This window comes from Apteryx mantelli, chromosome 5 (assembly GCF_036417845.1).
Source record: "Apteryx mantelli isolate bAptMan1 chromosome 5, bAptMan1.hap1, whole genome shotgun sequence".
Taxonomy (NCBI): Eukaryota; Metazoa; Chordata; class Aves; order Apterygiformes; family Apterygidae; genus Apteryx; species Apteryx mantelli.
The window spans coordinates 43558463-43570608 of NC_089982.1; the positions used below are offsets into that span (position 1 = coordinate 43558463).

Here is a 12146-nt window from a genome sequence, read left to right on the forward strand (position 1 = left end):
TTTGTAAAACTTCCTAGTTTTCATCAACACACTTTTTTTTAAAGGGAGAAAGAAAAGGAGAAAAATAGGACTATCTGAAAGTCTCATATGTAACCATTTCCTTAACTTTGATTTGCCTTGCTTTAGTAAAAAGAAAATAAACATGCCAAAGCCTATCACTAAACCTCCACATTTACATTCTAACATTTCTTTAAGTACTAGCAAACTTTTTAACATCACTGTACCAATGCTACCTCTGTTTTAGGTCGATGAGGTATAACCCTTCAAAACACAAAATCCAAATTAAACCCAGCATAGCCATCCACTTCATATTTTGTAAAACATTCTGGCTACTTCTGATAAATCTCTGGTACAAGATTAAAAGCATAAGTAAAGTCAAACATTTCAGACAGCAGCATGTTCACAGGGAATTTAAAGTCAACAGCAGCAATAAAAGCAGACTTTTCCACACAGATTTAATAGCCTTACCACTTGACTAAAAAGATCCCTGAAGAGACTATTGTTAGCTATCCAAATCAACATTTGATTCTGTCTCTCAAAAAACTGGTAAGGTAGGATCCAGTCTAACTTGTACCTGAAGTTCAGATACCTTCGGAAGTACCCCTGTGAATTCTTTATATAGACAAAGGCAAGAACTCCATGACTTTGAAGGCTTCCAACAGGAAGTTCTGGAAACTGGGCCAGAAACTTTTCTTCTCAACTGTAAGAATTGTATTTGTAGATAAGATCTTCCTCTCAAGACTTTTAAAGATGAGTATGTCTCTCTATCTGCCTTAGAATGGTTCCTTTGCTAGATCAAGTTAGGTGGGAAAGATCTTCACAGACATTAAAACTTTGGAGGAAGCTAATCACAATTGGACACTAATGTTTTCTGTAGAAATGCTCATGGATCTCACAGACCTAGGTGCTTGATATAATTCAACAATCTGTTCTAAAAATGATCCCATTTTGCACAACTGTTTTGGTCTATATCATCTAAACAGATGGTTATTACCTTTTGCATTGCACATAAAGTACCAGAGCACGAACATTTAGGATACACTAGATGCAAAATCAACATTTTATGAGTGTTGCTAATGTTATACAAAGGGACCACCACAATCTGAGAACAAATCAATCAATCAGGCTGGATCATGTAACAGATTCCTAGGTCCAAAAATCCACATTTTCTCTTGTATTTTTAGAGCCAGGCATATAAAATCTTAAATCTCAAGTCCAAATATAGTCTTGAATTGTTATTATACTGTAAAAATTAGCAAACAACAAGCGATAAAATAAGTGAAAGGGTGCACATAATGATACAAATACCTGTCTCAAAAATAGATAACAGGTGTTATAAATGCTACCTGTGAGCATTGTTTAAAGAAAAATGAACAAGAAACATGTCTAAGAGAAAAAGCTCATGCTTCCAAGAACTGTGTGTGTGCACTACATTACAATGTTTTCAAAGTATTAATAGTGAATTTTCCATTCCTATACAATATAGAACTCACCTGTGTTTTTGACCCTACCTATTCAGTGTGTTATCTTCAGCAAACTGAGCATTCAGTAAGAATCAGGACCCTATGCAATGCTTCAGCTGATCTTTAACTGAGTGATGTGCTAACATTAGCTACATTATTAGATACATTTCATTTATTGCTATATAACAAATACATATTTAAGAGATTAGTAGTTTGTATTTTTCCTGTTTTCATTACTGGACGAGAAGTAGATCACACGGCAGTAATGGACAATGACCAGAATGTGAACTGTAAACAAGTTTTTTAAATGCATTTTTTTAAAGATCAATTAAAAGCAACATTACCATATTTGCACTTTATCTCAGAAACAGTTTTTTCTCAATAGTAAGAAAAGTACTCCTAGATAAGACAGACTCATCTTTAATTCATTGTGTTTTACACAATTATTACTTTAGCATGAAGAATCACACACATAAATAGCATTTCCAATTAAAGGAAATAAATGAATTTCTTGAACAAAGGTATATGGAATGTATAAATTAGCAAATGAAAGCTAAAATATACCAAACACTTTAAAACATTAATAATGGAGGAACTGAGACAAGCAATCAGCGGTGGCCAAGTTCTGTGAATCTTATACTCTGGAGGAATTCATAAATAGCTTGCTCTTCATGTTAATGAAAGGTAGAGGTTTAAGGCTTACAAAATCTAATTTGACTCTCCTCCACAGTAGGACATCACTCTTAAGACTACTATTGCACATTTTAATTGCTATTAAAAAAAAAAAACCTTTGATAGTTACATTTTGAAACTTTACTACTTTCTACAACAAAAAGTCTATTTCAACATTTGAGGTGGTTAAAAACATATTATGCCCCCTAATGTTTCCACTTCATTAGTACTTCTCTTTTCTGGTTTGAAGTATATCCTTGAAGATTTCTTTTTTCTTATAAGCTTTTTTTTCTGTGTGTTTTTCTGTAGCAGTACTTACTGTGACATCAACTAGCAAGGATGGGCCACAGATAATTAAGGCTTCTATACATTATTTCTTACAGCTAGCCATTCAGCAACTCACTTTTCTCTATGGAAAAATTGCTCAAAACCCCTACTCATTCTCTTTTCCTCCTAATACAGCAGCTAATTGTTAAGTTCTGTCAAAAACATTTCCACTGTACTTTTCTCAGCCAAATATGGGTTTAAGTTATAGCTTTGTGAATGGTAGCTTCCATATGTTTTCACGAGCAAGAGTCCTGTCAAACGACATTAAAAGTTTAAAGTGAACATCATATATCTAAACCACATAGCTCTGCTTCATAAATAAGAAACTGACTTTAGAAAAGCACGGAGTTATGGTTTCGTACACACAGCTGTTTAAAGCACACAAGAATAAGGCAAGCCTTTGCAATGAAAATACAAAAGTACAGAAAGGTATCAAAGAGAATATCCAATAATGTAAGTAGAAAATCTTACTGCTTCTTTCAGGTCTTTGTACAATCCTAGTCTTCTTATTCTGAAATCCACTTTCATGAAGTGCCTTAAACCAGTCTCTCAACCTGTTTGCGACCTCCCTGAATTCCAGGTCACTGCACACTGAAAAACAAAATGCAGAGTTGTTTAATGTTTTTCTCCTGGGTGCTAAAAAGAACCTTCAAACTATCCAAAAGAAAGGTAAAACACATACAATATTATAAATATACATGTTCCATGGCTTTCCTTACTTCATAAATTTCACTTTCATTGCTTACGTATGCCTTCAAAATCTAATCAGGGTCCTCAGAAACAAATTTCCAATGTACGTGGCAATTATACAATGATATCTACCTAGAAGTTAACAAAATCTTTTATAAACTATCGCAAACTATTACAAACAGTTCTAGCACAGACATTTTTACGCCATACTGTAGGTGAAGCGGTATGACACAGACCACTGACAGTCTTTTAGAGTTCTGTTTCTGTGTCCATTGAGGTAAAGCAATGAAAGTCCAACACAAATAGGTCAGAGATGTGATTTCAATGGATAATGCAGGAACACCCAACTTGCTTTCCTATGTTGAAGTGTGAAAAGAGGAAAATCAGTTGACAGAGAAAGTGCCCCAAGCACCTTCTGAAAGCATTTTTGATCGAATGTAGTTTCACAGCAGCACAACAATTTTGAGCTCTTAACTGCAAACAGGCAGCAGTGTGGTGATGGAAAGGATAGCCTTTTTTGTCCAAAAATGGACACCAATTAAGTAGCAAAAGCATGCAAGACCAAAAAGTGGATCCATAGCAATAAGAGCAACAGCGTAGCAGCAGCTTGGCTAAAGTGTTGCATAGTACCGGTAGGTAGCACTGAAGCCAGCAGCAGAAGCAGGTAACAGAGACGGGCAGGGAGGAGGCCTATTCCTTCGCTGTTAAGCTGCTGGAGAAGGAGATGAAGAAAAGGTCTGCTTGGGGCAAGCAGATACCCATTCCAGAACTGTCCTTTCCTATTTCATGTGTTTGAGAGGAGCTGGGAGAAGATGAGGAAAATAATAGGATCTGGAAGATGACAAAGGCAACCTGGAAAGAGACTGGATACGTGCCTCCCTATATACCAGAATGCCTCCTCTTGCTCTTGTGAACAGACATCATTTCCAGATCAGGATAATTTTCCATTTCTAGCAGTAGCTGACTAAGCTAAGATCTGGGGAGCTCTTAACCCAAGGTAGCACAGCTTCACAGCAAAGCTGTTTAAAATGAATCTCCCGTTCAGCTTGCTTTTCCTTTTTTATGCCGCAATCCATAATAGTTGGTGACATAGCTTTCTGCACACTTCATTAAATTGAACACCACTGTGAAACACCTCTCTTTATTTTAGAGTAACATTGAAACATGTCATTATGTCAACAAAGGAGAAGACCTGTACAAGAGCAGGCATCTATGCATTTGTGTATTCACTCTTTGTTGAAAAAACTCTCTTGCGACTTTGGTTCTCTCCATGAATAACTTAGGTAGACTCTAAACATACATTTGCATTTATTATGAACAAACTGACATTTTAAAAAATATCATAGTGTGCTTTTCTCTTGTATAATGGAACCAATTTTTTCAGATAATTCAACAGGGAACTGGAAACAATTTTAGTAATGACCTATGGTCACGTATGCTCAAAAATGTCATACTGTGACAGCAAGATGAAATGGTCACCTGAGTCAAGACTATACACTCATAATTTAAATGTGTGTGGGCACTTATGTTTGCTACAATAAAGTGCACTTTCCTTTACCAATTCTCACACTGGCTGACAGTCCAGCATACAGAACTAGACATTAATTTGAAACATTCTGCCCTCTTTATTTGCCCCTCCCATTACCAGTGAAATAGCACAATATTGAAATAGCACAATTCTCTAACTACCCTCCTTTGGTTTAAGAGAAAGACTTTTAGAATGAGAACTGAATCAAAAGGTATGCAATAAAAAGCAATTATTAGGAGTACCTGACCTGCCATTTAACCATTTTGATTTACCTGCCTTGCAAAATAGTGTATGATACTACCACAGGTCACAGAAACAGTATAGCTCCATTACTGTGGTGCACTGACCTGGCTATTTTGGCCTACTTCTAGTTTGTCTGCGTGCAGTGCTATGTCGATGCGGCTATGCTACCTCTGATGCTGAAGTGACTTGTTCAGAACCAGCATATGAGATACAGACATGAAGCTAGCTCATTTACAAACATACACAAATATTTATATATACATAGAGAGCGCATGAGAGTGCCAGGCATAAGTAAAAGCTTAGACTGAATAATATTAACAGCAAGAAGAACAAAGCAACTGCATGGTGGAGACTGTATGAATTCTTCCTTCCTGACTAAGCAGTCGGATAGATACATGGAAGCTGTTCGACTCCTAAGCTGGTTAAGGTATAAAAATACAACAGTGAGAAAAGGAAACACTACCTCTTCAACTGCTAGGTATAAGATATAGCTTGGTGCATCAGCATCTGATACTGACCACTGCTGTGTATGATACGACCTATACGACATTTTCTGTTTTCCTGAAAATTACATTCCTTTCAAAATGGAATGTACATAAGTAACATTTTGGGTGTCAAATAAAAAAATGCATCCCATATCAGATCTCAGATTAGGGGCATCCCTCTAACTTTAGCTTCTCATAGCCTTTTTTCCAAATTTTGCTTGATGCTTCAAATTACATTTTTTATCCCAAAATAGAGAATGAGAAAAATATCATCATTTTTGTTGTTCATTTTAATGATTTCAATATCTTTATGATGGGAATAGATCATCTTCAAAAATCAAGGCAATGCAAAAAAGACTGATTACAACTGTCATTTGCCTATTTTACGCCCCACAGCTACTCAAGTGCTGGAGTCAGCTCTCAAGCACAGCAGGTAATTACATTTACTGTATTATCAATTTAAATGCACTGCAAATTTTTGGTTCATGACACTTCTAATATGTCAAGTAAAAGCAGATGTCTTCTATATATGAAATGTACAAGAAAGATGCAGCAGAACCACACTAATCTGTACACTCAATTTACATGGACAAACTGTGTTCTCAGCAAGGATTTAAAGCATGGATTTACAAAAAGGTCTCCTATTACAGTATTTGAGTACCACTTTTTTTATCAAAGAACATACAGTTCTCTTACTAGGATCTCAGAAAATGATTTAAATAACAGAACTGGCCAACAAATTGGAATTCTTCCCATGAAAAATTCTATCAATCATTTCATTTCTAGAGAATGCGTAAAATATGTTCGAACTTTGAGTTTGTTAAATAACAACCAAAGGTGCAATTTCATTTTGATTGCTGGAGGTTAAAATTTATCGGATATTTTTCTGACCCTCATCCTCCTCCTTTTTTCCTTTTCTCTATATTGGTATTTTCCACTGAGAAAGTTAAGTTTCAGGTTTCAATATACTTACTTTTTTCCAGAATGCTTTTCATGATCTAGCTATCCTAGCATTAAAGTAACAGAAGAGAAAATCAGGTGTGACATTCTAAAAAGTATTAAGTAGCAGTATTTTAATAGTGTATTTCTTATTTTCTGACTCCTGTTATATGGTATAGGTTAGAGATACATTAGGTTAATTCCCTATCATCTGATATCAGTATTCACTCATTTCCATGGTTACTGCTGCATATGGTCCTCACTGAATATTCTAGAACATTATCCTGTTTGAAGCATTTCAGAAGCATAAAACAATTTTATGAAAATAATTCAGTTTTTTATATTCTGATTACTGGAAATAAGGCCAATGCTATCCTAACATGAAAATTAAAACATAAAAAAAGACATTCCTGGAACATTACATTTTATACTGAAAACTGACAGAAGAAAAAAGACTTACGTAAGTGTATGAGGAATTCAGAGTATTAGGGGAGGCAAATGGATCCTTAAAGTAGCATAGCTATTTCTTCAGCTAGAGATAAGCATATCCCTTTCAGAGACAGAATGAGAGGTCTCAATCCCCTTGAGCCAAGATCTCCACTTCCTAAGTTACCATATACTGTAAAAAGTGCATGGACTACTACCAATACCACAACAGTGGCTGGAAGGCGGAGCTCACTGCCCAAACAGGTAACAGAACAACGGAGAACTAGGGGACTTGATAAAGAAATTTCCTTGAGGGAAAATACTGAATCTTTTGACAGTTCCCAAAGGTAATTCAGGTAATGAATCCCACTTGGGGCTATCTCAGCCCAGACAGAACTTGACAGAAAAGAAGAACCTGATATACTACTTCAAGTTTCCACAACAGTGCTTACAATGTATTTTACACAAATAACAACACTTTTGGCATCCAGAAAGTCAACTTGTTAACATTAAATACAAATAATATTTTCTTCATTAAAATTAGATACTTTATATGAATAAGAAAATTCTAAAACATTTGCAGGTTTGGGGCTGAACATTAATATGCCTACTGCTTTAAAGATTATATTTTTAAACTACAATATGATTGCTATTCCATAGTTATTCCAAATAAATTTAATTAGTATTAATACAATACATGAAACAATCAATTTTTTATTAACCAAGCTTCCATGTTAATTATAACGCAAAACCAGAAGTTGTATATTAGTTTTTTAGCATATTTTCACATTAGTAAAACTATCTGGAAGCTGCTCTACAACTGTCATATTTATCTGTAATTGCAAATCTCGACATAATTCCAATTTTATATAGCAAGGGCCATATTTTACACATGCTCATTAAAGTATTTTTGTAGGATATGTATGAATAGCCAAAAGCAAATTCCAGGCCAGTTCAAGATTAATGTTATCTTTAACAGCTTTTTGTATAAGTGTGCTTTACAACTAGTGTTTAAACTTATTCATCAGAGTAAGTGTTACCATGACCGAACTCATCATGAACACTGCTTGTTTTACTGTTGATTCAGATCTTAACCTTTTTTCATTTGGATCAATCTGATCAGACGACCCCTTCACCCCAGAGAAAGAATAACTGGCACATGGAGCAGTCATTCTGAAGTTGCTATGAAAATAGAACAATTTTTGGCTTACTGGGCCCAGTATTAGACTCAGGCACAGTCTAAGGGGGAAATTTTGCCTAGGGACTTGCATCTATTACCGTACATTGTGGGTACTAACATGTGTCTCCTTTTCCTTATTAGAATTAATTTCCCTTCTGGAAGGGATTTGCAAGCATTTCAACCAGTGCTTGAAAGACACAAACCAAAGTCTAAAATTACAGAGTGTAGACTTCAAATAGACTGATTGAATAGTCAGTAAATATGGTCTAAAAATATCTACATTTCTCTCTCTACCAATCTGCTGGACATTGCTGGCTCAAGTCTTTACATCTTGCACTAAGTCCCATTTTTTATCTCTTTTCAAGAAGAAAATATATTTGATGATAAGAGAAGAAATTTGAGGGAAACAACTTCTGGGAAACATCACAAAAATTTTTGGAAGGTAGTGATGGGCCAGGGAGCCTCTGTGTTAGTGAGATTGAGATGCTGGGAGGATTCACTGTTTTGGCACTTTTAGAGAAACTCTTCTTTCCTCTTCTTGCCCCTCCTGAAAAAAGTCTTTGCTTTCTGCTTTTCCTCTCAATTTCCTGTGCTTCCTACCCTGGAAAAGGAAGCAGTGGTGACCTCTGCAAAGAAACTGTAGGGATGGGCTATTCAGGCTAGGATCCTGCTCCCTGTGCAGTCCACTGCCCTAGTCTTGTACTTTTTTCACTGATGCTTTGAGCTGGCTTTGTACAATAGTACACTGGTCACAGTTCAATGGTGTTATATTGTGCATCATTCTAGGATATGATGATTTATTCTATAAAACGTACTACAATTTTGGTGAACTGGACAGAAGGTAATACATTCATGTTTGAAATTAATTGAAAACTAAAATATTCTCTGCTTTAAACTTTAAAAAGTGGGAAGCATCAGACTTTCATAGCCCAAAAGAAGTGAAAAAGGAATTCTGTAGATACAGAAGTATCTGAAAAAGGGCATCAAATTTGCCACGTATATCAGGGCCTATTAACTTATATGATGATTAAAATATGCCAGAAAATAATGGAATTTGTTAGGACAGGAAGGATAGAAGGATAGAAAATGGTGGTAATTCACATTTTTACTAGCTCTGAGTATTTCAATATCATATTAGTACACTGATTCCATATTACTACTTACTTAAAGTAGTACATATTACTACTTTCCTTAAAAGGAAAGAAGCAACAAAATAATCTTTAAAACAGTAAATTTTTCCACTCACTCAGAAACAGATCAATAAGTTTTCTTCAGCTTCCCAAGAACATTCATATGAACAGAGAACAGACTTAAAATACTTCAGTCTAAAAAGTAGCCTTCATAAAGTCATGAAAAATAAAAGGGGAGAGCAATATTCAGACATTATCACAGTTACAAGCTTTTTTTTTTTTCCAGAAGGCCTGGTCTGCACAAAATAACCCTAAGTTATTCTCAAGTAAAACTTTCAAATAACAAAAAATTCAGGTATATTTAAGGAAATTTTATAAATTTGTTTTGGTTTTTATCTGTATACTGTCTCAATAGAGTACCTGCATCAGCACTCCACCTTATTCACAAGGATTTATGTGAATAAATTTTGTATTCTCGAGTAGAGAGGATCAGCCTAACACTTCTATTCACTAGAACACTATTTGCAATTGAAATGTGCTTGCTCAAGGTTATGCTATAAGATGAATAATTATATTAATTAACAGGTTACTGCATTCTAGAATACGTTTAGGGACTTTTCTTCCCAGCGATCAGCTTCTAAAGATATATGCTGCTGAAATTATCGTACACGTTGGTCTGCATTGATTTAAAATAGGTCAAGATGAGGTAATTCAGATCTATCCAGACTATTATTTCACCTGATAGACTGGGAGATGAATCTTTAATGTCAAAAGACAGACAGTAAAGGTTGTAGAAGGTTAGACAGTAATCAAAAAATGCATATTAAATCACACGAATGCACTCAGGAACCTGCCAAGAAGTGCTTCTGTTCTTGTCTAATGCCAACACAAGGCATTCTTGCTATTACAATCAATTCTAGTACCCATTAAGAGAATTAGTATGGGGTAAAATGAAGTCACCAGCTCAAAGGTTACTGGAGTTTCCTATCATCTGAAGTAATAAACACTGTCTTCTTAAAATCAACATATATAGCTGTGCAACAAATGAAGGGATCTGCAAGCTTGTAGGTACTCAGTCCAGAAATATCTTTATAATAAATATTATATAAATGTTAAGAGGAACCAACTGTTCAATTTGTTTTCACATACAGTAAATTTTACAATTTGTGTTGGCATTTGAATATAATTTACTGATTGGAAGCAGAATATTTGAAAATGCTAATCAGTATGTGTTCTTTCGATGCTTTTCAACTCAAGCTAATTGATGACAAAGTAAAAGTAGTGATACTTAAAGCTATGAAGACACATAGAACATATTTTGGGAGTAGTGTAATGGAATGAATTCCCTAACATATTTAAAGCAGTGCTAGCTTTCTTAGATAATAGAAAATAAGTTATTTTAATAGTGTATACTTTTATATAAATATACACTCTCCCTTCCTCTCTCTTTCACACACACACACACACACACACACACACAAATTAACTGTAATTCAGAAAGTACCATATCAACATATGCAAGCACATTGAAATAGTGCTGTATTATGGAGCAACTTTTGTATGAGAAGGCTCAAAAAATGACTTGAAAAGGGGCAAACACCCCACTCCACACTATGTAGCATCACTCAGTATAATAAATGGGACCACAAGGCTGTAGCTGGAACCTATGTGTGGACTCTGGGAAGACATACTTCCACCTAGATTTTCAGCAGCAGGCCTCAGTTCAATATTCAGTTCTAAGGACAGAAGGCCTGACAATTGTTAAGGAAGTTACACAAACCTAAAGAAATTATTAATATACAGTTTAATAATAATTTGAGGGTATGACTTATCCACTGATCTGTTTTCTCTTGTACTCCCCAGCCAGAATTTTTTTCTAGTATTTACATAATATAGTTTTATAGACGCTACCATTCCTGAATCCACTATTGCAGCCAGTTATCCTGAAAACTATAATTTACTGACCACACGTGTTCAGTGGCCAATGGGGTTATGCTGTAGAAGAAAGATCAAGGCTTTCTTTCAGAGAGATGCATGAAGAACCTTGTCCTTCAAGAAGGCACACTTCCAAGACACAGTGTGGTACTCTATTATCATATGTCGCGATTGGCTTAACACATGACTCTATCAGGGGTTTCAAAATGCATAGTTTCTATGACCAGAACTCCAGAAGAGCATCCCCAGTATATACAATCATCTGATGCATTGGGGCAGAACATTATTGAAAGGTTTGTGTATACAATAAAATAAAAAAATGTAAATAGAGAGCACATGGACAATTTTAGGAACAGAGTAACATCAATCATCTCCTACAGCAAATTACAAATTACTCCATGTGAAAGGGTAACATAAAATCAGTGTGTACTAAAGAAAAAGTTCTGATCATCCTTGTATTTTCTGTTGATTAGAATCATTATAGATGATCACAGAATCACAGAACAATTTAGATTGGAAGGGATCTCCAGAGGTCATTTAGTCCTACCCCCTGCTAAAAGCAGCTCTAATCACACCAGATTGCTTAAGGCAGTGTCCAGTCATTCATGTCAAATGAATTTTCCTGTGATCATCACATCATTCATATGATGCTTCCTTGTTATATGAAATATCTTTCAAAAAAGAACAATCTACTACTGTTTACTATCTCCTAACTGTATACTGTTTTCCCCAAAGACTACATGAGCATTTTTTCATGCTGTAACTTGAGGATTGCACCCATCTGTCCAGGATTGCTGGACATCCACAAAGCTGGTTACAACAGCAATTCAGCTATGACAGGGCATATTTAGAGCAATCTACAGTACATGTTTATGGAGACCAATGCCCTTTCAATGCATTACCTACCACTCATATACTGTATGACTGTACAGTAAATATGATGCATTTGAGATGCACTATCTGCACATACAGTACAGTGCATATAAAAGTATTTCTTTCCAGCAGTGCCTGGGTGAAAATATGGTAACCCTAATATTGACACTGGAATTCAGTGCTACTCAGCATTAGAATTCAGCAGCTATTAAAGTAAACTGGAACATTATATAAAGCACATCTACACACTCAGAA

The 12146-nt window shown here is 35.3% G+C and overlaps 1 protein-coding gene across 2 annotated transcripts in view; it reads right to left on the reverse strand.

Moving 5' to 3' along the window:
- The window catches only part of SPOCK3 (SPARC (osteonectin), cwcv and kazal like domains proteoglycan 3), a 243138-nt gene that overhangs the window by 21290 nt on the left and 209702 nt on the right, over nt 1-12146 (reverse strand). For both annotated transcript variants that reach the window (XM_067297890.1, XM_067297889.1), the window contains exon 7: nt 2934-3053. In XM_067297890.1, coding sequence (XP_067153991.1) covers nt 2934-3053 — 120 coding nt within the window. The remainder of the gene's footprint in view (nt 1-2933; nt 3054-12146) is intronic.